The sequence below is a fragment of the Staurois parvus genome, unplaced genomic scaffold (assembly GCF_062004578.1).
Source record: "Staurois parvus isolate SC_StPar_1 unplaced genomic scaffold, SC_StPar_1.0 ptg000209l, whole genome shotgun sequence".
NCBI classification, from domain to species: Eukaryota; Metazoa; Chordata; class Amphibia; order Anura; family Ranidae; genus Staurois; species Staurois parvus.
Window position 1 is genome coordinate 8,905,644 of NW_028318005.1, and position 26,748 is coordinate 8,932,391.

A 26,748-nucleotide genomic window follows, 5' to 3' on the forward strand; every position below is an offset into this window, starting at 1 on the left:
ATGGACATTGCGCAGGATTGTGACCCGGAATAAGAAAACAAGTGCTGCAAGGGGGACTGTTGAGCTCAATCTCAGTCTTCCAAAGCCCATGTCCACAAAAACTGTGGAGGGAACTCCATAAGCAAAACATTCACAGGCGCACTGCAGTTGCCGAACCACTAGTGACCGATATTAATGCTCAGAAGAGGAGAGAGTGGTGCAACACCCATAAATTGTGGTCTGTCAATCAATGGAAGATTGTAATATGGTCAGATGAATCGACTTCACATCGTTCCCAACCACTGGACGTGTTTCCGTGTGGCCAACACTGTCCCAAGATTACAACCAGGACTGTCTTGTGCTAACGGTAAAGCATGGTGGCAGTGCAATCATGGTTTGGGCAGCCATATCTTGGTATTCTGGTATTGAAAGGTAGAGTCACTGCCAGAGACCATGTACCAGCTCTGGCCAACCATGTGCACCCCATGATGTGGACATTGTTTCCCGAAGACAGCACCATTTACCAAGATGCTAATGCTCCAATTCACACAGCTGGTGTCAAATTGTGTTTTTACAAGCATACATACCATCTTCCACCTTCCCTGGGCGCCACAGTCAGGCCTGTTTTCTGCCTTCAGAACTGGAACAATTTTTGCATGAAGAGCGGTATCAGATTCCATTATCCACCATCCAATACTTATATTTGGCATTTCCTTGGAGAATTCAGGCCGTCTTGGATTATAATTATTATTATACAGTATTTATAAAGCGCCAATAGTTCACTCAGTGCTGTACATTACAAAGGGGGACAGAACATGTGACAGAACAATACCAATACAATGCAAAACATGAGGGGATTGAGGGCCCTGCTCTTTCGAGCTTACAATCTAGAAGGGACGGGATAGTGGTACAGGAGGAGATCGCTGTGGGGGATGGAGTGGTAGGAAGAGTGGAGGAGGTCGGTCAAGTTAGCAGGGGGTAGGCTTCCCTGAAGAGATGGGTTTTCAGGGTGCGCCTAAGGTGGTCCAACACCATATTAAGTAATGATTTTGTTCTTTTACCTGATGTTTCCATATTTTGTCCAACCCCTCTACAATGGTCCAGCTTGGCACAATTTAGTATACCTCTGCACACTGGCCCTGGTATTTATAAAGACTGGCACAGACAGATTTTCTGAAACCGTTTCTCATGCGTTCTAAAAGTGGCATGGTGTGCCCCAAATTCATGTACTCGTCTTGAATTTGGGGCATGCTGTGCCACTTTAGGATTGTGCATGAGACGTGTTCACAAAATCTGTCTGTGCCAGGGTCTCTCTGTACGCCAAAAAGAGAGTTGGTCTCAGTTAGCTCCGCTTTCCTAAGATACAAACTACCGGTATTTTTTTTTCCAAGTCTGCACATTCATTGCGACACAATGTAAAAGTAGTGTATTTTAGAACTACCTGAATTTTGGTGCATAAGTTGCTGTCAGAAACAAAAGTGTTGCAAATGCTTCATGAATTTGGCACTATGCATTAACAAGAGGGATTAACGCCAGAAAAGTGGCACGACAGCGTTGCTGAATTCCCTTGTGAAGAGAAACAATGTAACAAAAGTGCTGGATTAATAAAATGTAACCATGTTTATTTGTAATACAATGTCCACACTTAGGCTAGGTTCACATTGTAGCAAGTTTGCAAGGGCACGGCAGCCCATGCATGTCAATAGACTGGCATCCACATGGAAATTACAAGATGCTTTTGCACCATGCAAATTCTGTGCGGTTCCCGCATCCTCAAACACACTGCAGATTTAGATGCATGGGGTGCCACTAAGAATGAATGGCAGCCCAGCGCATCTCTACAGAGCATCACGTTGTGGGCGCGGGAACAGCTGTGATTTCCACAACCACCCGCTACAGTGTGAACCTGGCGGAGCTTAGTGGATGTGACCTCAGGACGTTCCCTATGACTGTCGGCTGTTTGTCTGCGGTGAGATGGGCTCGTCCATTCCTTTTTGTTTTATGCTGATTACACTGGTGTCGGTCAGGACACCTTGCTTGTGAGTGTTACCATGTTTAATTAAATGTAATTGGTTTTAAACTTGCTGCACCATCATGTCCTTTTCTTTGTTCCTGAGTGCGGTTCCAATTTATATGGAGAAACGATGGTTATATGAAAGGGTCCATCTATGCTGAATGACTGGCTGCAGAGTATTGCTCCTAAAGTCTGGAAATTGCCTACAACTACGGAGTATTGCTTCTAGAGTCTGGATATTCCCTACATTCATCGCTCCCAGAGCAATAGCACTTATGCTGATTTATAATTTGATCAGCATATACTGTAGCTCTGGTGAGTTCATCTAATTTATCTGGTGGTGGATTTATCACAGTGTTATGATTTCCATATGATTTGCTGGCATTTATATGGTGTTTGGACTTTCACACAATATTATATGGACACTTTTTTTTTTTTTTTTTTTATTTAAATTATTAGCACATTCCTATATTTATTTAATACAGTGTGAACCTAGCCTTACACTTAAGTAAGGGAAGTGCAGTTCCGAGGCAGAGGGGTATCAGGGAGGTCTAGTTGGAGAGAAGAGGACTGATTTTCAGTATCCTATGGATTGTTATGACATTAGGGAAGCAGAATTTTGGAGATTTTAAGAGTTTTGGGAGGGAAACCTTGATTACAGAGACTTTGTTCCTAAAGGGTTTAACTCAGGTGAGTCTAGAAAAGGAAACAGGAATAGCCGACAACTGTCTTTGAGAGAGAGAGAGCAAAACACACCTGCTTGAGCAGGGTGGACTAGTTTGAAGCTAAGGGCCTGTTCACACCATGCCGAGAGCTGAATTGTACAGGAACGCGCTGTGTGTTCCTGTGCAATTCACATTCTGCAGTGTGCGGTGTGATGTCAAGCCCATTCATTTTGTATGGGCTCAAATCGCACCATGCATGCATGCTATACTTTTTTTTAAAATCGCACTGTGTGGGCAAACACTCTGCGTTCACGACCTGCATTCGGGGTGTCATTCATATTTTACTGACATCCGCTACAGATTGCAGAAGCAGAGCATTTTGCATGGGGGTTGAATCACACAGAAATGCATGTTCATGTGCTATTCTAGTGCGGGCATGATGTGAACTTAGACACAGTTGCTGAACTGTGAACACCTCATGGGGATCTCTGAAGCAGATGGGAAACCCCAGTGTGGGACTATTATGGTGGCGGAGAGCCATACTCTTGTTTTCCATTGTATTAGAATTATGTGTTTGTTTTTCTAAAGTAAGCTGTTTTTGTTTTCTGTATTGTTTGCAAGATCAATAAAGATTTGTCACAAGTAGCTGGCAGTTTTCCTAATCCCCATATCACAGAATATAACAACACTAATACTTTTTCAAAACAACAAAAAAGTTTGAAAGTGTACATTGACTTTAAAGCGAAGTTCCAGCCATTTTTGTTTTTATTAAAAGTCAGCAGCTACAAAAAGCTGTAGCTGCTGACTTTTAATAAACACACACTTACCTGTCCAAGAGTCCAGCGATGTACTCACCCGCACCGTTCCTTCTCTCCTCTGAGGCGTCTGCATCTCAGCTGTGGGCACCAGGCAGTGACAGCTTGCGGCTTCACAGCCTGGTGCCCACTGCGCATGCGTGAGTCGCGCTGCACCTCCTGATTGGTTCAGCAGTCTTCTGGGACCTGTGAAAGTTCCCAGGAGACTGCGGGAGAGTGGAGGGGGCCAAACGTCTGGCTTACTTCGCAGCAAATAACTGAGCCGGAAGTGGGTACCTGTCAAAACAAGGTACCTGCCCCACCCCCCCACCAAAAGGTGCCAAATATGTCAGTGGAGGGGGGGAGGCAATAAAGCGGAGCTTCCACTTTTGAGTGGAACTCTGCTTTAAGAAAACATTACCTGCCCCTCCATTCGCCACCAATCTTTGACCTGTTGAAAGCTACAGCAGTAGAATGTTCTTCATCCAAAACACTTCTGGGTGTGTCAGATACCTGGTACCCTGCTGAGAATTGTGGTTCCTGTGTCCTGTAGTGCCACAGACCACAAGCAGGACCAGGCATCTTACATACCCAGAAGTGTACGATGCTAATGAATTGGTTGGTGGCACAATGGGAAGGAAGAGTAAGGCACAATCTTAGTGAAATGGGCAGCACAGTGGCTAAGTGGTTAGCACTTCCATCTAGCAGTACTAGGGTTGTCAGTTTGAATCCCAACCATGGCACTACCTGCCTGAAGTTTGCATGTTCTTCTTGTGCCTACATGGGTTTCGTCCCACATCCCAAAAGCATGTTGGTAGGTTAATTGGTTCATGTCTAACTTGGCCCTAGTGTGTGTATGTGTGAATGTAAGTTAGGGACCTAAGATTGTAAGCTCCCTGAGGGTAGGGACTGATGTGGATGTACAATATATATGTAAACCGCTGTAAAATTGATGGTGCTATATATGTACCTTTTTAAATAAATACGTGGAAAGGACGGTCACTGTTTTTACTTTTCAGCAAAGCTTTATTGTTCCATAAATGTCAACATCCTGCCAAACACGTTCTACTTCCTGATGTGTGCTATCCTAAAATACTTTGCCTTAACGTTGTATGTGAAAGAAAAGGTGCACTCCAAATGGTTTCCATCCCAATAATCTGAGTGCTATATTGAATAAAGTGACACTTGTCAGAAATCTAGAACATCGAATTTCACAAGCACACTGTAAACTCAAAACAGAGACATTATTGTTCACAATGTGAGCAATGTTTCAGAGCAATAAGCTCCAATCATCTGGCAAAGAGTTTTCACCATTTGCTTTTTAAAGGAGCTCAGGGTTCTGAAACATTGCTTACATTGTGAAAAATAAACTACTTTGTTTCGAGCTTATGATGTGCTGATGAGATTTGTCATAACGTAGGACTTATTTGTAGAGCCTTTATGATTAAACCCTACGTTAGAGGAAAACACGTAAAGTGAGGAACCTGAGTCTGGTGGGATATGTTTCACTGATGGCCATCTCCACTGCAAGTGCTGGGCTAATTTGTGAGTACAGAGTTCTGGATGTGACCCTGTTTTATCCAATTGCTTCTGTTCATCCTACTATGGTTGCTGAATAAATGACATTTATCTATTGACATTTTGGAAGTGAGTTTCTATTTACCTGCTATCCTTGATGTTTATTGATGCCCTTGCCTACACTAGTGCACAGCATACAGGCTTCTTTATGGTTCAAATTTCTCCAGTGGATTGCTAGTAGCACAGGTATGTGGGAATCTTAAAGCGGAGATCCAGTCCCCAGCCCTCCCAGCAAAAAAATTATAAGTCAGCAGCTACAAATACTGTATCTGCTGACTTTTAATATTAGGACACTTACCTGTCCAGGCATCCAGCAGTGTCCACACTCAAGATGATTCCTCAATCTGCTATTGGATGCTGGCGCCTCCATCTTCACTAATGGAAACTGGCAGTGAAGCCTTGAGGCTTCACAGCCGATTTCCTACTGCGTATACAGCTTTGTGAATGGGCCGCAGACATTTCACAGGTCCCAGAGGGCTGCTAGGAAGCCCGAAGTTCTGTCTCAGTTCGCTATGGCGAGCTGAGCCAAAAGTGGGAGTGGGTACCTGTCAAAACCAGGTACTTGCTCCCCCCACAAAACGTGCCAAATGTGGCAGTGGAGGAGGGAAGAAGGCAGATAATCGGAGCTCCCACTTTTGGGTGAAACTCCGCTTTAATTGTACTTTATACAAGTGTAAAGTGCCTCTGCTCTGTTTGTGGATTTATTTGACTCTGGTGATCTTCTTCAACCGCTTCCTGAATCTCTGCATGCATTTCAGTAACTGCTGCACATAATTTCTCAGAGCAAGTTTTCTGATTTTGACAATAGTAAAAAAATACCTGTGCAATATGCATTTCCACAGATGCTTGTATTCTTCTTTGAGAGAGTGTGTGACAACAGAGAACAATCGGGAGACAAGAACTGAGAGTTGTCACCCTAAAGCAGGAAGTGCCTGCATAAGGACTAGGGCAGGTACAAGAGGCAAAAGGGGAAAACCCAGGTGCACTGTCCTTATATGGCAAGAAGGGTGCCATGTGGCAAGCTGTGCCCTACTATAGTGCGAGGAATTGATGAGCAGAAAACAGCAGAGGGTCAGCCCCATGTTACTCCAGTTGGGAAGAGACTGAGGACTGAATATGTGTGGGGGTAAACAATTAGGAACTGATATGACAGCCTGTGGTTGCCAGGCTGCTGGAAACTGGACTGAAATTGCAGGTAGTGTGGTCTGATTTGCACTTAGTAAAACGTGAGGGACCAGAGCTTCCACATCTGTATGGGCAGGCAGCAAGCAGTGTGGCTTGTATGTTGTTCTAGTAACCTGGAGACCATTATTATTATTATTATACAGGATTTGTATAGCGCCAATAGTTTGCTCAGCGCTTTACAATATAAAGGAAGACAATACAGCAAAAATACAGTTCAATACAAGAAGGATTGGAGGGCCCTGCTTCTTGGAGCTTACAATCTAGGAGGGAGGGGCTAGTAGTACAAAAGGTAGTAACTGTGGGGGATGGACTGGTAGGAGGAGTAGAAGATTCCATTATTAGCTGAGGCAGGATAGGCTTCCCTGAAGAGAGAGGTTTTCACAGATCGCCTAAAAGTGAGCAGAGTAGGCGATAGTCTGATAAATTGGGGTAGAGAGTTACAGAGAATGGAGGAAGCTCTGGAGACGAGCATGGGAGGAGGAGACAAGAGAGATAGAGAGCAGGAGGTCATGCAAGGAGCGGAGAGTGCGGCTTGGGTGATATTTGGAGACAAGATTGGTGATGTAATTTGGGGCAGAGTTATAAATGGCTTTATATGGTATTGTTAATGTTTTGAATTTTATCTGTTGGGCAATGGGAAGCCAGTGGAGGGATTGGCAGAGAGGAATGGCAGATACAGAATGGTTAGTAAGGTGGATGAGTCTGGCAGCAGCATTCATGATAGACTGAAGAGGGGATAGCCTGCGATGAGGTAGGCCAATGAGGGAGTTACAATAGTCAAGGCAAGAGATAACAAGAGAGTGACTAAGTTGCTTAGTAGTTTCAGAGGTTAAGAACGGGAGTATCTTAGAGATGTTGTGGAGGTGAAGTCTACAAGATTTGGACAGCGATTGGATTTGGGGCTGAAAGGATAGATGGGAGTCTAGGATTATACCTAGCACACTGGCATGAGGGGAGGGACTGATGGTTGTGTTATTGATCTTGATGGAGAAGTCAGGGGAGGGGGCACGGGCTGGAGTGAATACTAGGAACTCAGTTTTTGAAAGATTGAGTTTGAGGAAGTGGAGTGACATCCATGTCGATATGTCACTTAGTCAGTTAGTAATGCGAGAGGAGACTGAAGGGGTGAGGTGAGGAGTAGAAAGATAGATTTGTGTGTTGTCAGCATAGAGATAGTACTTAAAGCCATGGGAGTTTATCAAGTGACCAAGGGAGGATGTGTAGATGGAGAAGAGTAGGCGTCCAAGGACAGAACCTTGAGGGACCCCTACAGAAAGAGGGAGCGGAGAGGAGGAGCCAGAGTTATAGGTAACGCTGCAGGAACGTTGCGATAGGTAGGAGGAGAACCAGGGAAGAGCAGATTCTCGGAGGCCAAGAGTGGAGTTTTTTGAGGAGGGAATGGTCAACAGTATCAAAAGCTGCAGAGAGGTCAATTAGTAAGAGTATGGAGTAATGGCCATTGGTTTTAGCAGTTAGTAGATCATTAGTGAGTTTTAGTAGGGCAGTTTCAGTGGAGTGCTGTGAGCGAAAGCCAGACTGTAAAGGGTCAAGAAGGTTGTTGTCTGTGAGGTGGGAGCTGAGGCGATTGTAGACTAAGCTGTCAGGGTAGGAGCGGTGGAATGGACGGGCAGGCCTAATGGTAGGGTCACGCACCAACTGACGACAGCCACCACCCACAGACCGGAGTCCCTCAGGGCGCGGAGTCTAAGCCCCAGGCTGCCTTTCACCACGGCCCCTGATGGTGGGGATGGACTTGACGCAGCCAGGGACCAGGTCGCGGCCCCCGAGTAACCCCAGCAGCGGTAATGGCCGCCACCAATGGCATAAGCTGGTGGGGACCAGATGGGAAACAATAGCGTAGTCGGCCGGGTCGATAACAGCGGGACAGACAGTACAAGACGGTAGGCAAGAATACACAGGTCACGAGCCGGGTTCAGCAACGGGAGGTCAGATAAAGGGATAAGGCAGAGAATAGTCTTAGTCAAAGCCGAGTCGGTTTCCAGGAGAGCAACGAGAGTAGAACAAGAGCTTGCTGCAACACAATCATACAGGACACAAATGCGAAGAGCAAGTATAGACAACAGGCTTAAATGTAATCAACCACACCCCTCTGGAGGAGGGACCGCAGAGTCCTGAAAGCATAAAAGGCTCCCACCATGCTTTGCAGAAACCTAAGATGGATGCCAGCACATGAAGCAGCACCAACTCTGAGGAAAGGTAGGACCTTGACATAAGCGTTCTAAGAGTTTCGAGGTAAATGGAAGCAGGGAGATGGGTCTTAAGTTGTTCAGGTTGGTGGGGTCCAGGGAGGGCTTTTTAAGTATGGGAGTGATGTGTGCATGCTGTAGAGGGGAGGGGAAGGCACCATTAGAGAGGGAGAGATTGAAGATGTGAGTGAGGGAGAATAAGATGGAAGGAGAGGGTGACCGTAGTAGTTGTCAGGGGACAGGATCCAGGGGGCAGGTAGTGAGACAGGCTTCTGAGAAAACCTTAGTGACCTCTTCGGTAGTAGCAAGGTCAAAAGAGGAAAGTTATTCTTCTATTACCACACATGGGTTTAAAAACTATTTTCTGATTTTTTTTTTTTAGAAAGCTTAAAGTAATGTGTAGTGTTACAGAGTAGCCTGTGGTTCCAACGATGCCATGCACTAGCTACAGCCAAAAAGTCAGAGATGGCTGCAAGCATTGTGCAATACCTGCAAGACCTGCTGTCTATTTATACTTTGTCTGTTCTTGAGATCAGTAGCACTGGGTGGTTCTGGTGCTGCTGAAAGCTGTTACCTGGCACTCTGTACGGAGACAGTATGGTTTAACATCATGGGGGACCCTGTCAGTTAGGTTGCAATATGATTTTTAATGGTGGTCCTGCTCACCACTATAGCTGGTAACTTCTGGCCAGCCTGGCATTATTCAGAACAATAGAGAACACTCAACAGAAAAGTTCCATGATACCTCTGTGCACTTCCAGCATATCTTTACACACACATTGCAGAAAATTCCTCTCACTTCCTGTTGTGTTTCAGCAACACAGACGGCAATGGAACTTGCCAGTTTTCCCAGCCTCCACCTTGAAAAAGTCCACTCGCCAATACATTGTATTCTGACAGCAGCTCCTGCGGTTGCCAGAATACACTGATCAGCAACTGCCAGCTGATTGGCTGTGGCCACTGACCAATAAAAAATTTTTCAGCATGTCCAATGGACAGAAGTCGATCAAACAATCGACTTCTGTCCAACGGTGACTGCCACACAACAAACAGTTCAGCTGATCTCTGCTAAACCAGCCAAATTTTGATCAGTGTAAGGTAAGCTTTAATCTATACAAAACAAACCAAAAAAGTTGCACTATAACTAAAGGGTATTTTGTGGTAGTTTTGGATAGACTGGAAATGGATTAGAACACCTGCCAGGATTTTATTGCTGTTTGTTAGGGAGATTCACTCTCTGTTTTTCCGTTTTTACCATTTTCTCTGAAAGTGAAAGTAAAACAAAATCTCGAAAATTTCGGTTGACAGCACAACAGTAATAGAGGGGAAACCTTTCAGTGGAGGGACTAGTTCTGGTGAACCTGGTGACAAACAGGGATTACTCTCTCTTAGGAGGGATTTTCACTCACTTCGTGTTTTGACTATGGGATGTAAAGGGAAATTTCCCCAGTGGGGCACAAATGCCACCTCATCCATCATTGTGACAGCGGATGGGGGATCTTCTCCCTGCACCCGATGTCACAATTCAAAAATAGCACGGCCATACGGTCGCATCATTCATGCACAGTGCCCTGTGAATGAATGAACTATAAGTACCATCTTCCACTGTGGCAGGTGGCTTTTAGTTTTCAATGAACTGAGAGGGCATTGTTGAGTGCTCTCGTAGTTCATTGATTATTCCTGCAATTCAGTCATTGTCTGCATGCGTGGGAGGTATGGGCAGAAAGAGTACTGAGAGTCTGCAGGATCCTGACATTGCACCCATGATGTGTTTGTGTGTCCAATCGTGATGTCACTTCCAGTCCGGTGCCGGGTATAAACAATTTTTTTTTTTTAAAGCAAAAGATCAAAAAAAAAGTTTTTAAATATTTTTTTTGCTTTTAGAGGTAAAGGAAAAATGTAGCGGCTTTTTGACCCCAGATCTCCCCTTAAAGAGGACCTGTCATCCTTATTTCTATTACAAGGGATTTTTACATTCAAAAAAAATTTCATACAAAAAAAATAAATAAAGGGACAGTGTAAAAATCAAAAATAAAATAAATAAGAAAATAAACATATATGTAATTTGCACGCATACACATGTAAATGGTGTTCGCAGCACTGTTTCTAGCACTAGACCTCCTCTCTAACTATGAACAGGTAACCTGCAAGCATCGCCTATGAAGATTTGTAAGTACTGTAGTTTGTCACTATTCCACAAGCGTGCACAATTTTAAAGTGTGACATGTTCGATATCTATTTACTCGCCGTAACATCCTCTTTCATTTCTACAAAAAATTTGAGGTGTTTATTGTATTGTGCTTTTTTTTTAATTCATTAAAGTGTGTTTGTTTTTTTTTAAATTGTGTTTGAAAAACCGCTTCACAAATACCATGTGATATAAAAAATTGATCGCCATTTCATTTGAGGGTTTTAAGTAATTTTCTAGCAAAAACTACTGATTTAAACTTGTAATCAAAATGGGGTTAATTTACTAAAACCAAATAGACTGTGCACTGAAATTCTAGTTGCTCTAGATCAGAGGAGAACATGCAAGGAAAATAAAAAAGACAGCATTTTTGCTTGCACATGATTGGATGAAAGAAATCAGCAGCGCTTCACCTCATTTTAGAGCTTCCCTTCAGATCTAAAGCAACTGCACTTGCAGTGCACAGTATACTTACCTTTAGTAAATCAACCCCAATGTGTCAGAAAATGCTTGGTCTTCAAGTGGTTAAACAGTTACCACCAAAAAAGAGGTCTCATATGGGAAGATTTATAACTGTGCATCCCAAGTAATATGTGGACACCGGTAATTATCTTTGGTCAAAGGGCCTCATGTACACATGAACTCACCTAGTCGTTAAACTTCTGGCAGCAGAAAAATGCTAAACGCAGAAAAAACGTGGTACCTCGTTCGTACTTGGACATTTATTTCAGATACTTATATAGTGCCTTCAATTTACCCAGCACTTTACATATATATATTGTATAGTCCCTAACCCTCAAGGGGCATTCAATCTAAGGTCCCTAACTCCCATCCACACATACACATACTAGGGCCAATTTAGACAGGAGGCAATTCACTTACCAGCATGTCTTTGGAGTGTGGGAGGAAACCGGAGTACCCAGAGTAAACCCACGCAGGCAAAAGGAGAACATGCAAACTCCAGGCAGGTGGTGCCGTGGTTGGGATTCGAACCAAAAACTCTAGTACTGCCAGGTGGAAGTGCTAACCATTTAGCCACTGTGGACATTCATTCATTTGATTTGCCTGACATGGATAAATGGCCAAGAGCTAAACACAGCTAGCATTTAGAAACATTTAGCTGCATTTACACGCGTTTTTGCTGTGTTTAGTGTTTTTTGGCCAAAACATTCCTCTCCTGAACACGATTATTCTGCATTCAGAAGAGGAATGTTTAACTTCCCCCTAAACTCTGGTAAAAGCTTATGTGTACACGGACCCATAAGCTTTTATTGAGTTGAGTTCAGGGGCTTTTGCAAAAAAAAACGCCAAAAGCTCCTAAACGCACGTGTACATGAGGCCTAAAGGATCAGTGTGAAAATAGTAAATGACACAGATCACTGGTACAAGAGCAGACTTATTTCCTGGTTTCTTTTTATTTCTGTCATTCCTGTTCTTTCTACCTGAAGCCACTCCCCAAACACAGCCTTCTTCCTCCTCCCTTCCAGACAAGGTAAATGGTGATTATTGTATCTTGCTAAAAGTATTGCCTTTCTTTTCACTTTGCTTCTACTCCATATACTGTAGGTAACACTGTAGAACATGGTACTGTTTCACAATCCTGTTGTTCTCATAGCCATTAAGGGATTATAAAGGATGGGCTTTATGGGGATGATCTTTTCACTCCAAAGAAATAATCTTGTCATCCGCATGCTCTGTTTCACACTAGAGCTGTTTCCTATGATGTCACGGTGACAAGTGCACGAGGACCTCCTTTGTCTGACGTCATCTGTCATTCTGGCTTCCTGAGAAGTGACCCGGCCCTGCGGAAGAAAACATGTGAGTAACCATGGGGGGGCAACGTATGGTGTACAGGAGAGAAAAGGCTGCAGTCTGTCAGCATATGTAGGAGGACATGTATTGAGTGCAGTCTGCTCACTATAGAGAGTACGAGAAGGATTAAGCTGCAGGTCAGTAAACAGAGAGAACAAGAGCCTAGTCAGACTGCTGTAATAAGCACAGAGAATAGGAAGGGATTCAGAATGCTGACTAGTGGAAGGAGAGGGGGGCTCATGCTGCTGGTCAGTGTAGAAAGAAGAGGAGGGATACAGGCTTCTGGTCAGTAGACAAGAGATTTAGACTGCTGATCAGTGTATATAGAAAAGATGGGATACAGGCTTCTGTTCAGTGCTCCGAGTGAAGGAGAGGAGCATATGCTGATCGGTGTATAAGGAAGAGAGGAGGTGCAGGCTTCTGTTCAGAGAAAGGGAGAGGAGATTCAGGCTGCTCGTCAGTAAACAGAGGAGAGAAGGGATACAGGCTTCTGGGCAGTGTATGGAGAGAAGGAGAGTAAATTCAGACTGCTGATCGGTGTATAAATAGAGGAGGGGGTACAGGCTTCTGGTCAGTGTATGGGGAGAAGGAGAAGAGATTCAGACTGCTGATTGGTGAAGAGAGGGGTGCAGGTTTCTGGTCAGTATATGGCGTGAAGGAGATAAGATCCAGACCTCCGATCGGCAAATATACAAGAGAGGGAATACAGGCGTCTGGTCAGTGTATAGGGAGGAGAAGAGATTCAGACTGCTGATTGGTGAATAGAGAAGAGAGGGGTGCAGAGAGAGGTGCAGGTTTCTGGTCAGTGTATGGCGTGAAGGAGATGAGATTCAGACTGCCGATCAGGGAATAGACAAGAGAGGGAGTACAGGCTTCTGGTCGGTGTATAGAAAGAAGGAAAGGAGATTTAGACTGCTGATTGGTGAATAGAGAAGAGAGGGGTGCAGGTGTATGGCCAGTGTATGGAGGAAAGGAGGGTAGATCCAGACGAGGGCTCTGTGTACTGTGGGAGACCAGATATAGTGAATGCAGGGTCCTGGGTTTAGTAACATTTTAAGTTGCTATCAAAGTGTAATGATAGTGCTGCCACAAATAAACTCCCAATACAATGCAAAATTCTAAGGTAAAAAAAAAGTATCCATGCCACTGCAGTTCTTTGAGTTGCCTCTTTACATTGTGTATCCTTCAAGCCACAAAGTTCGATATCTCCAGACTATGCATGATTATAGTAGTTACAATACCTTTCTTTTGAAGTAACCTCCTAAAATCCTCCAATCCTCTTCCATAGGTTTTCTAACCTGGCACACTCTCATGTCCCTTTTATCTTTCCAACATACATTGCCCCATGAGTGGCACAGCATCATAGCCAAAACTGTGCAGAGACTTAAGGTGCAATGAGGTTGATTTACTAAAACTGGGGAGTGTAAAATCAGGAGCAGCTCTGCATAGAAACTGATCACCTTCCAGGTTTTATTGTCAAAGCTTAATTGAACAAGCTGAAGTTAGAAGCTGATTGGCTACCGTGCACAGCTGCGCCAGATTTTGCACTCAAGTTTTAGTAAATAAACCCCAATGCATGTTGACCTTTAGTCTGTTTTAACCCCTATCCATCATCTTAAATGTTTAATTTATCTAAAACAAATATTTCAATTTTCTGCTTCAATATTTGTAAGAAAGTTTTGTTTTAAGAATACAACAAGCTCAAGATCCGCCTACACAGGGGCAGAGCAGAAAAATAACACATAAACAGAGACATCCTGCTGACTTGTTTTAGTCAAATAACGAAATGTCCAATGACATCAAGGAGGGACGGTAAAAAGCCGAACAAAATAGCAGCAGTAATCCAACATAATATCGGAAAAAGAAGAGGAAAGAAAAAAGGTTAGAAGAAAGGAAAAAGAAAAAAAAAAGAAAAGGGAATCCGAAAGAAAACATGGAAGAAGGGAAACTAGAAGGATCACGGATCCAGGGCTAGCACAGGCAGCGACTATAAGAGGCCATAACTAGTAGGAGGCAGGGATGGCAAGAAATAATGTATCCAAGGTTCCCAAACTTTAAGTAATCTTGGATGAGAATCATGAAGAATGCTAGACATCTGTTCATTGAACAACATAGCATTCATCCGGTTCTTCACCCCCTGGAAGACAACCAAAGGGGTTCTCCAAGCTTGAGCTATAGCACGTTTGGCCAAAATAAATAGGTAGGATGCCAATTTCTAGACCTAGACAGACCCAAAATTGGGCAATGCAGGAGGGCCACCTTTTGCATCTCTACAGACCGTAATATGAAGTGGCGTTTGTAGCAAACCAAACACCCTAGACCAGAAGCCTATCAATCGTGGGCACGACCACCAAATGTGCAAGATGTCCCCGCGTAGACCACAGTTCCAGAAACACCTATCTCCGCCAGTCGGATTAAAGTGAGCAGTCCGAGCGGGGACCCAGTACCACCGCAGTATAAATTTGTAGGCGGCCTCAAGAGTGACTGTATTGAATGAACATTTCGCCACCATCCCCCAGGCCCTACGCCAATCCTCCGCCGCAATTGGGACACCCAGATCTCGCTTCCATTGAGAGCCATAAGGCAGAGGTGGTGAGGAGGACCTACTGTTAAGGGAGGCATAAATTACAGAAATGAGACCAGGGGACCCTGGGGAATGCTGACAGGCGTGTTCAAAGGGTGTTTTGCGATAAGGGTATGTAGAGGTACGATGGAAGGATAGGACCCAGTGGCGCAATTGCAAATACCGATAATATTCCCATGGCGGGACCCCCCTTGATTCTCAAAGAGACTCCCATGATGGAAACGTATGAGCACTCAGAAAATCATGTACAATAACAAAGCCATGGGAGGTCCGCCAAGACAAGGAAGGGGGATGTGCTAGGCCTGGCAGAAATAAAGGATTGTGCGTAATCGGCAAAAGAGGTTTGCCTTGTATTGAGTGCCGGCATGGGGGACACCAGAAATATCCGGGTGATTTCGAATGGCTGCAGCTAAAGGTTTAAGAGCGAGAACAAAAAGAGCAGGTGATAATGGGCATCCCTGTCTCGTGCCCCTGAAAATAGGGAAGGATGAGGAAAAAAACCCTGCATATTTAACAGAGGCCGAGGGAGACGAATATAAAGCCGAGATCCAAGCCAGAAATGTGTCACCAAACCCCCATCTAGACAGCGTATATGTCAAATATTCCCAAGAAAGTGAATCAAACGCTTTATAAATGTCTAGGGATAAAAGGAACCCTGGTATCCTGCGGCGATGTAAGATATGAATGAGATGGATGACTTTACAGATGTTATCAGCAGCTTGTCGCCCCGGAATGAAGCCAACCTGATCTCGATGAATAAGTGAGAGTAGATATTTATTAATTCGGGTTCTCAGAACCTTTTCCAGAATCTTCAAGTCCACATTTAGCAGTGAGATCGGTCTGAAAGCTTGCGGTTCAAAGGCATTTTCAGTTTTCTTACGGATCATAGTAATATGCGCCTGAAGAGACTCCAAAGAAAGCCAGGAACCCTGCTTCAAAGAATTGAAAAAGGCCGTAAAATGAGGAACCAGAACGGTGGCAAATTTTTTTTATAGTAGAGCCCAGAAAACCCATTTGGGCCTGAAGCCTTGGAGGCCTTCAAAGATTTGATGGCTTGGAAGAGTTCAGCTTCAGAGATATATCTGCATTCAGAGCATCTCGGGCTGCAACAGATAAAGAGGGTAGGTGTAGTTCAGCAAAAAAGCTATCAGCATGTTCAGCGACAAAAGGTGTTCGGTTTTTGGTTGAGGACAAAAAATCTGCAAATCTATGAGTAATCTTCACAGGGTCTGAGGTAAGGCCACCGCCCCTCATTCGGAGTTGAACAGGTTTATGCGTGCAACCAAGCAAATTAAGTTTCTTGGCCAACATTGGCCCCGGTTTATTGGCGTATGTATAAAACCTATGTCCGGCCCAACGTAAGGCCTTCTCAGCTCGTGTAGTGGAGAGAAGATCAAGTTCAGCAGCCGCCACATCTCGAACTTTCCTATTGGCCGTAGCTACGTTTCCAAGTAGCGTCTACCAAGGCCAATCTCGAGGTCAATTCCAACATCCTCTTCTCTCTGGCCCGTTTCCTGGACGAGGCGATTTGAATCAAATGACCCCTAATGGTGGCTTTGTGAGCCTTCCACAGAGAAACGACCGAGGATACAGAACCCACATTGTCCATAAAATAGGATTGAATGTGCAAAGGAACCTGGAAGCAAGAAACCTGAGTGGTGAGCAGGGATTCATTGAGTCTCCACAGAAAAGAGGGCTGAGCCATACCAGAAAGATACAGTGAAAAGACTAATGGGTCATGATCAGACCAGGGTGAGGTCGAGATGACAATCTTTTGAATTATAGATAAATGTTGGAAGGAAATGAACAAATATTTAAATTTTAGGTAGATAATGAAGTGTTGAGTGACAAACTGGAGTTGATTTACTAAAGGCAAATAGACTGTTCACTTTGCAATGAAATTTGCACTTTGAAACATAATCTCCCCAGAGCTCCAAGCCCTTTATGCAGCTGAGAACAGAGATTATGTGATAACTTAAAAGAAACAGTATTTACAATGTACAGTGGGTATATACACTCACCAGCCACTTTATTAGGTACATCTGCTCAATTGCTTGGTAACACAAATTGCTAATCAGCTAATCGCATGGCTGCAACTCAATGCATTTAGACACCTAGACATGGTGAAAACAACTGAAGAGGATTTAGGTGACTTTGAAAGTGGCATGGTTGTTGGTGCCAGACGGGCTGGTCTAAGTATTTAAAAAACTGCTGATCTACTGGGATTCTCATTCACAACCTTCTCCAGGGTTTACATAGAATGGTCCAAAAAGGAGAAAATATCCAGTGAGCAGCAATTGTGTGGATGAAAATGCCTTGTTGATGTCAGGGGAGAATGGGTAGACTGGTTGCTGCAACATTTAAATGGTAGGGTCAGAATTTGGCGTAAACAACATGAAAGCATAGATCCATCCTGCCTTGTATCAACGGTTCAGGCTGGTGATGTTGGTGTAATGGTGTGGGGGATATTCATCCCTGGCCACGCAGGATTTCCTGCATGGTAGGGGTTGGAGAAAAACCTGGCAACCTGCTCTGTAAAATAATTGCTAAGAGAATTCACGGAAAAAGTTGCTTACGAGTGACGGTCCATGCAATCGCCAAGGATCGGATACAACTGAACGGATGGATGTGTGTGTGTGTGTATGTATGTATATGTATATGTGTATGTATATATATATATATATATATATATATATATATATATATATATATATATATATATAAATTTTTTTTTTTTTTTTTTACAAGTCGGGTTCATATATACTTTAAGGTATGGACAAGCCCACAGAGTTCCTTTGCTCTCTAGACTTCCAATTGACGCATACTGTAATGATCGTGCATACTAGGCACACATATGGCTGTGTGTGTAGCAGCCATGTTACAGAATTCAGTCATTACATTTTATTTGTCATTTTCTTTTCTGTTTTAAAACCAGAGATCCAGCAGTTCTTATACCCCAACCCCCCCTTCTTTCCAGAACATACAGTCAGGTCCATAAATATTGGGACATCGACACAATTCTAACATTTTTGGCTCTATACACCACCACAATCGATTTGAAATGAAACAAACAAGATGTGCTTTAACTGCAGACTGTCAGCTTTAATTTGAAGATATTTAAATCCAAATCAGGTGAACAGTGTAGGAATTACAACAGTTTGCATATGTGCCTCCCACTTGTTAAGGGACCAAAAGTAATGGGACAGAATAATAATCATAAATCAAACTTTCACTTTTTCATACTTGGTTGCAAATCCTTTGCAGTCAATTACAGCCTGAAGTCTGGAACGCATAGACCTCACCAGACGCTGGGTTTCATCCCTGGTGATGCTCTGCCAGGCCTCTACTGCAACTGTCTTCAGTTCCTGCTTGTTCTTTGGGCATTTTCCCTTCAGTTTTGTCTTCAGCAAGTGAAATGCATGCTCAATCGGATTCAGGTCAGGTGATTGACTTGGCCATTGCATAACATTCCACTTCTTTCGCTTAAACTCTTTGGTTGCTTTTGCAGTATGCTTTGGGTCATTGTCCATCTGCACTGTGAAGCGGCGTCCAATGAGTTCTGAAGCATTTGGCTGAATATGAGCAGATAATATTGCCCAAAACACTTCAGAATTCATCCTGCTGCTTTTGTCAGCAGTCACATCATCACTAAATACAAGAGAACCAATTCCATTGGCAGCCATACATGCCCACGCCATGACACTACCACCACCATGCTTCACTGATGAGGTGGTATGCTTAGGATCATGAGCAGTTCCTTTCCTTCTCCATACTCTTCTCTTCCCATCACTCTGGTACAAGTTGATCTTGGTCTCATCTGTCCATAGGATGTTGTTCCAGAACTGTGAAGGCTTTTTTAGATGTCGTTTGGCAAACTCTAATTTGGCCTTCCTGTTTTTGAGGCTCACCAATGGTTTACATCTCGTGGTGAACCTTCTGTATTCACCCTGGTAAAGTCTTCTCTTGATTGTTGACTTTGACACACATACACCTACCTCCTGGAGAGTGTTCTTGATCTGGCCAACTGTTGTGAAGGGTGTTTTCTTCACCAGGGAAAGAATTCTTCGGTCATCCACCACAGTTGTTTTCCATGGTCTTCCGGGTCTTTTGGTGTTGCTGAGCTCACCGGTGCGTTCCTTCTTTTTAAGAATGTTCCAAACAGTTGTTTTGGCCACGCCTAATGTTTTTGCTATCTCTCTGATGGGTTTTTGTTTTTTCAGCCTAATGATGGCTTGCTTCACTGATAGTGACAGCTCTTTGGATCTCATCTTGAGAGTTGACCGCAACAGATTCCAAATGCAAATAGCACACTTGAAATTAACTCTGGACCTTTTATCTGCTCATTGTAATTGGGATAATGAGGGAATAACACACACCTGGCCATGGAACAGCTGAGAAGCCAACTGTCCCATTACTTTTGGTCCCTTAACAAGTGGGAGGCACATATGCAAACTGTTGTAATTCCTACACCGTTCACCTGATTTGGATGTAGATACACTCAAATTAAAGCTGACAGTCTGCAGTTAATGCACATCTTGTTCTTTTCATTTCAAATCCATTGTGGTGGTGTATAGAGCCAAAAATGTTAGAATTGTGTCGATGTCCCAATATTTATGGACCTGACTGTAGCTAAAGTTTTCAACTCCTTTTTGTTTCTTTGTTGCTCTATTGTCTTTTTATTTCTTTGTAACACCTTTTTTCGGTAAGTATTTTATGTGCACCATTTTGACTTTTTTTATTATTAAACCCTATTTTGAAAAGTGTTCAAACTGACCTTTGCTTTTATTGCAAACTACAGAATCCCTGTCTCTTGAAGAGTGCTACTGTATATGACAAATCTCTGTACACACACTGTCACCACAGACATGTATATTCAGACGTTTTATTTTTCTTATTTGTTCTTGCTAACGTGAGTTTCCGGCATTTTAAGTCACAAGGTGGTGGTAGCTTAAAGGGTTCATTGCTTAGGTAACGTAACCTCGTGACAATCACTCTCAGGGTCCTGACACCTAGATTGTGGTCCCGCAAGCTGGAAAATCTTTGGCCAAGGTGCAGCTGTGAGTGGCATTGTTACATAAGTGACAACGCGGTGTGAGATTGGCCGGTCCTTTGTCACAGGTTGGTGAGAAGGGCAGGGGTCAGGCACTTCGTTTGTCACACCTACCACATCTATTATTTCATGCTCCATTATAGGCCAGACATGCCGTATTGATTCCCCTGTTCCTCTTTAGAATCAGTGGCTAGAAACTTTAGAGGAGTAGCAGAGGTCTTTTAGAACCATTCTACACCTGCATGGACACTATAGATCTTATTTGTTATTACTGAAGATTGGTAACACTAGCATGGTCATAAAACTTCAGTGGCAGATCCTTTCACTGAAGTTACATCAATAAGTATATGGCAAAATTTGTCAAGTTGTATTTAACTATTACAGATTTTAGGGGGTTATTTACTAAACCTGGAGAAAATCAGGCTTACTTCTGCATAGAAACCAATCAGCTTCCAGGTTTTATTGCCAAAACTTAAGTGAACAAGTTGAGGTTAGAAGCTGATTGGTTTCTGTGCTGATGTGAACCAGATTTTGCACTCCCCAGCTTTAGTAAATAGACCCCTTAGTGTCTTGGCAACACTGGTATTTGACCACATATCCTTCCCACCCTTGATACCACATTCCTGACACTAAGCTGGCCTTACGGCTGTAGATTTTCTTTTGAAAACTGTAATTTTCAGAATGTTCATTACATTATTTAAGAGATAAAAGGGCCGATTTAAACAACTACTTTCAGCAGACAGAGCTGGAAAATGTAAAACACAAGGATACAGAATTTCTTTTGAGTCTAATGGTAACAAGCAAATTTCTATGAGTTAAATTGGCTCCTACGTGAGTAAAATCATTAGTGTTATTGACATTTGTCAAAGTTAATTTGGATCGTCTGAATTGAAAGTTTGAGTCATTGACATGGTGCTCGAATGAAAGGTGTATAGAAATTACTTGAGTCAATGAAAGCACCATCAAATGCTTGGATGAACAATTTTGATCCTTTCCTGTCTGAACGTTTGAATGAGAATCTACAGGTGTAAGGCCATCTTAACCCTCAATTAACTAAGCTAATACACCAGGATAAAGTGATAGTAATCTTCAAATGAGTTCAATAATATTTGAAAATAACAGTCACATTGCTAAAATAAAGATCCTTATCATTTGTATGTGAATTGAGCCTATTGTCTTCTCCCAAATGCTGAATATACACAAGGGCACCAAGCTTCCAGTGGTATCTGCCACTTGTAGCTACAGCAAGGGCAAGTTGTACCTGTGCTGCATATCATCCTTTCTGGGAAACGCTGGTGGAACGTAGGTAGAACATTTCTTTTATGTAGATGATATAAACCCTGTTTAAATTTGACCTGTACTAGGTGTAATATTAATCGGCTAAGCCAGTGGTGGTCAACTTTCTTAATATGGTGGACCTCAGGTGTGGCCCCCAACATCACCAAAGGACCACACATCAAATCCCGTGAATATTCATTATCAGAGACAGCAGACACACAACAGAATATATTCAATATATAGTCAAAAACTATGGGCATGATACAAGAGATGGTCAGAGATGGTGGACATAATATAGGAGATGGTCAGAAATGGTGGACATAATATAGGAGATGACCATATAGAAGATGACCAAAGATAGTGGACATAATACAGGAGATGGTCAGAGACTATAGACATGATACACAAGATGGTCAGACACCATGGATATAATACAAGAGATGGACCGGGACAGCAGACACAATACAGGAGATGCAGACATGATACAAAAGATGACCAGAGACTGTGGACATGATACATGAGATTGTCAGAGACTGTGAACATACTATAAGAGTGGGACATGCTTCAGGAGATACACTGGAGACACATTACATAAGACTGTTAGAAATCACTGCTATAACAGGGCTAGAGAGAAACACAGATTAGAGTCTGCAGGTGCCCCAAGGGCCACACAAAGTGCCAAAGGGTCGCATGCAGCCCCCAGGCCGCAGGTTAGGCACTAGAGAGATAAGCTATCTGGGAGAAAGGAGGCACAAACAAATGAAAGACCATGCTATTATCATTACAATAAATCTCTTCACTATTCTTCCTGAGCTTTTTGAAAATACCTAAAGTTAAGGGGATTCAGGAAGTGTAGCCTCCCTGACATGACAGGAGTAACCTATTGTTAGGTCTGCGTTCCAAAAAAAATAGAATTCCAAAAAGTAGCTGTTTGCACAGTAACTTCAGTGTTCTCCCCTGGCATAGTGATGAGGATTATTATAGCTCAAAGCAAGGTCGGGCAACTTGGTGTCTGCCAGCTCATAGACAGCATGGTTGAAAACATATACAACTAGGACAGATTCACTTTAAATCATCTGTTGCTTTATCTACATTTGTAAAACTCTTTGTCTTTCTGTCTTGTAGGCCTCATGCCACACAGCTCTATCAAGACTTCCCTGCAACTTGCTGGCCAATTGTTTATTCCAGCGACTACAACATTACATTCATTGGTCTTGAAAAACTTCATCCATTTGACTCTGGGAAATGGGGAAAAGTGATAAACTTTCTCAGAGGTAATTTCAATTTCTAAAATAATCATAGGTGCTTTCAATAATGACTTTGTCTCTGCCTAAACCATAACTAAATTCTCATTGGTGCAGCTTAGCTCTTACCATAAATAAAAGATGAAAACCCATCTCTTCAGGGAAGCCTACCCCGCCCTCACCTAACAGCCAATCTCCTCCACTCCTCCTACCACTCCATCCCTCACAGCCACTTCCTCCTGTACCACTACCCCCTCCTTCCTAGATTGTAAGCTCCAAAGAGCAGGGCCCTCAAACCCCTCGTGTATTGTATTGTCACTGCATTGTCTCATGTACTGTCCCCCACTATAATGTACAGCGCTGAGCAAACGTTTTGGCGCTATATAAATACTGTATAATAATAATAAAGTTTGCACAGCATACTTACACATTATGGCACACCTACCTCCTATTGTGCTCTCCTCCAGTGATGACTGGTCAAGGATCCTGTCACTGCTTCATCCCTTGCTGCTGTTGTATCCACCACCACTTTTTCCGGGTTCTGTGGTGATCCTTATTAGCAATTGGACAGCCTCTGATGATGTTAGTGATTTGCTTGCACAGAGACTTTACATCAACATGCCAAGAATAGAGCAAGGATATCCTGCACATGCGCTGTTCCGTGTTCCGTTTTTTTTTGTCAAACGTGTCTTTGCTTGTGTCTTCTGGTGAAAAACTCTACCTCCTGGTGATTTTTGTTGCAGGTGCTTAATTCCACTTTAACCTGCCTCAGTTCAGCTGTTTGCCATAAGATATCAGCCACACAAGGAAAGATAGTGTTTTCAATGTGTAAACAAACCTATAGGCCTGCACTGCGGGGAGCAGTAAAGTACAAAAACTAGGCAGCACTGAATGATCAGAAACACACCTACAAGTCCACCTCTGGCTCAAAAAAAAAAAAATTAAGGTTTTGGAGTGACCTAGTCAAAGTCAGGACTTAAATCAGATTGAGATCCTGTGGCATGACCTTAAACGGGCCATTCATGCTCAAAAACCCTCCAATGTGGCTGAATTAAAACAATTCTGCAAAGAAGAGTAGGTCAGAATTCTTCCACAGCGATGTGAGGGCTCATTGCCAATGCTTGATTGCAGTTGTTACCGCCAAGGGTGGCACAACCAGTTATTAGGTTTAGGGCGCAATTACTTTTTCATGTAGGGCCAGGTAGGTTTGGACAGTTTTTCTTTTCCCCTTAACAAATGAAATCATTTAAGTGTGACACAAATAGAAAGAAAAAAAAATCAAGCAGGGGCAAATACTTTTTCACAGCACTGAACACCCGACCAACCATAGGACTGACAGGGATCCACCAGGCAGAAAGTGAAGGGGCCCGGATGTGACATCCGTCCTGTTCGGCTCCGATCAGCAGGGGATCTGTGAGCATATACCCTGCTGATCAGAGCAGACTCCGCTCCAGGTGAAAAGAGCCTAGGATATATGTAATTAGCCTACATACCAAATATTGTACTATTTGCTCTTATTCATTTGTACTGTTTCTTTATCCACTGAGTGGTATGTTTTAGCCAATCACTGATATTACATTTTCCTTTTCAGAAGAAAAGTTAATTACAAATGACACTATTGTGACTGCTAAGGAGGCAACAGAAGAAGACTTACTAGTTGTACATACTAGACGCTACTTAAACAAACTAAAGGTATAGTTTTATTTTACACATAACCTGTATTGCTTCTAAGATACCTATAAAGAGTATACAAACTTTGTCCTTTGATATTTACTTTCTGCTTTTGTAATTGCATGGGTACACCATTAATCTTAGACATTACTTCACACTACTATGTTGTGAATACATTCCATCTTTTGTTTTTTCTCATGTTTCCTATTTTTCCTAGTTTTTTATTCATTGTCATCAGTTTTAGGGGCATGCACTTGAGCGCATTTGCCTGTAGGCACACCGCAATTTTGATGCCCTGGTGCTACATTTAGCCATCAATAGGCTTGAATGGGTGAAGGTAGCTGTGCATAGCTATGTGCCACTACTTTGGTAAAGTGGCGCATGCAAACAGGTGTAAGGTCCCAAACTCACACCACCTGCATTTGGGACTTTACATCTGTACACAAGCTGCCACTTGATAGAAACAGCAGTGCATAGCTGCATACTGCTGCCTTCCCCCATTTATGTATATGGACGGCTGTTCACAGCACCAGATCACCCCAAGCATCAATATACACAGTTGGGGGAAGCCAATAAAGCTGCTGCCCAACATTTATGGCGTTAATCCCTCTTGGTAATGTATTGGCGCCAAATTCATGAAACACATACAACACGTTTGGCCTTGACAGTTTCTCGTTCACCAAATTTAGGTAGTTCTAAAATGCGCTACTTTTACATTTTGGCACAATGAATGCTCCAAATCAAAATAAAATACAGTCGTATCTTCTAAAAGTTCAGAAAATTAGAAGCAACTCTGTTTTGGCATACAGAGCGAGAAAATAAAATCAAACATAACAGTGCGCTAAAAAACATATAAAAGTCCATAAATCAAATATGTGAAAGTCCAATATATATAACTCGTGTGACAAATATATGGAAGAGTGGCTGCAGAGTAGTCCTCCTCATTTCCTGCCTATACTATAGAAGGGTGTCTATCAGCTAGAATCCAATACTGTAGAATATTACATCCAAAGTCTGGAGGTTGCTGTCTTCTTTGCTCCCAGAGCAAAAGTGCTAAGGCTGGTCTATAATTTGATCAGCACTTAGCTCTAGTGAGTGCATTCGATTGATTTGGTGGTGGATTGCTCACGGTGTTATATATTTGTCACACGAGTTATATATATTGGACTTTCACATATTTGATTTATGGACTTTTATATGTTTTTTTTGCGCACTCTTATGTTTGATTTGATTTATCCATATTTTTTGGAGTTAGAGTTGCTGCTGTATAATTGGAGGGTGTGGCGCTTTTCTAAATACCAATTTGTTTAGAGCGAGAAAATAGCTTGGACAGATTTTGCGAAAGTGTCTCACATGCATTTAAAATGTGGCTCAGCACGCGCCAAATTCAAGTACAAATTCTAGACCGGTATATGAATTTGGCACATTCTGTACCACTTTTAGAAGGCATGAGAGACAGTTTCGCAAAATCTGTCTGTGCCAGTCTATATTAATTCCAGGGAGTGTGTTTACACTGTACAGGCAAATGGACCCAAGTGCATGGAGCCAAATTGTATGTAAACCTAAAACACAACTTTACTGCAATCAATCCTAAAGTCTGAGTTTCTTTTTATTATTCATATTTTTTTATATTATGTGCATGTCAAAGAAGTCTGGATACCTATGTATTTTATTATAATATTTTTTTAAATTTCTATAATTTATAACTGTGTATAAGAGAAATTAATGTAGCTTGGTAAACATGTTTACATCTCTTTTTTATCTCCCAGTGGTCATTTGTGGTTGCTACAATAACAGAAATCCCACCTCTCGTCATCCTTCCCAACTTCCTAGTACAAAGAAGAGTTTTGAAACCACTGAGAACTCAGACAGGTGGAACAATAATGGTATGTACTTGGATTATTAAATATTTAAACATGGAAAAGAAACAGTCAAGCTGTCAGGGATCTCGGGCTGGACCGTGGCGCGCTAGTCTGCGCATGCTGGGGCGCACTAGCGTGCGGGCACTAGGACCAGGACACCCGTGACAGCAATGGCAGTCGTGCATGCGCGATCGCGTGCCTGGCACCAATAGGAGCGCAGGGCGCCCTTTTTCAACAGGCTCTGACTGTGTTTTTAATTGTCGTATGGTCTTTTCCTGTATCCTGTGTCCTGAGTGATTGCTTTGCTGCCGACCTTGCCTGACCCTGATTCGTTGACTGTCTCCTGCTCTGACCCCTGGCTTGCCTGACCATTCTACTGTCTAATCCTGTGCCTTTGATCTCCTGTTGCCGAACCTGGACCGTGACCCGTGTATTCTTCTGCCTGCCGCTTGTACTGACCTGTCTCCGCTGTTACCGACCTGGCCTGTCTGACGTTGCTCACTCCGCCTCCTCACATCAGACTCTCACCTGCTACGTGCCACCGACAAGTGCCTCTACCACAGCTGGTTGCACCCAGGGGCCATGACCTGGTTTCGGCTTGCCCCAAGTCCATCCCCACCATCAGGGGCCCTGGTGA

General features: G+C 43.0%; 1 protein-coding gene across 1 annotated transcript in view; it reads left to right on the plus strand.

Moving 5' to 3' along the window:
* The first annotated feature begins 12,289 nt into the window (after positions 1-12,289).
* The window catches only part of HDAC11 (histone deacetylase 11), a 31,775-nt gene continuing 17,316 nt past the window's right edge, over positions 12,290-26,748 (plus strand). The window contains exons 1-4 of the mRNA XM_089678743.1: positions 12,290-12,428; positions 22,460-22,608; positions 24,170-24,270; positions 26,019-26,135. Of these exons, the coding sequence (XP_089534869.1) occupies positions 12,427-12,428; positions 22,460-22,608; positions 24,170-24,270; positions 26,019-26,135 (369 nt within the window). The 5' untranslated portion in view covers positions 12,290-12,426. The remainder of the gene's footprint in view (positions 12,429-22,459; positions 22,609-24,169; positions 24,271-26,018; positions 26,136-26,748) is intronic.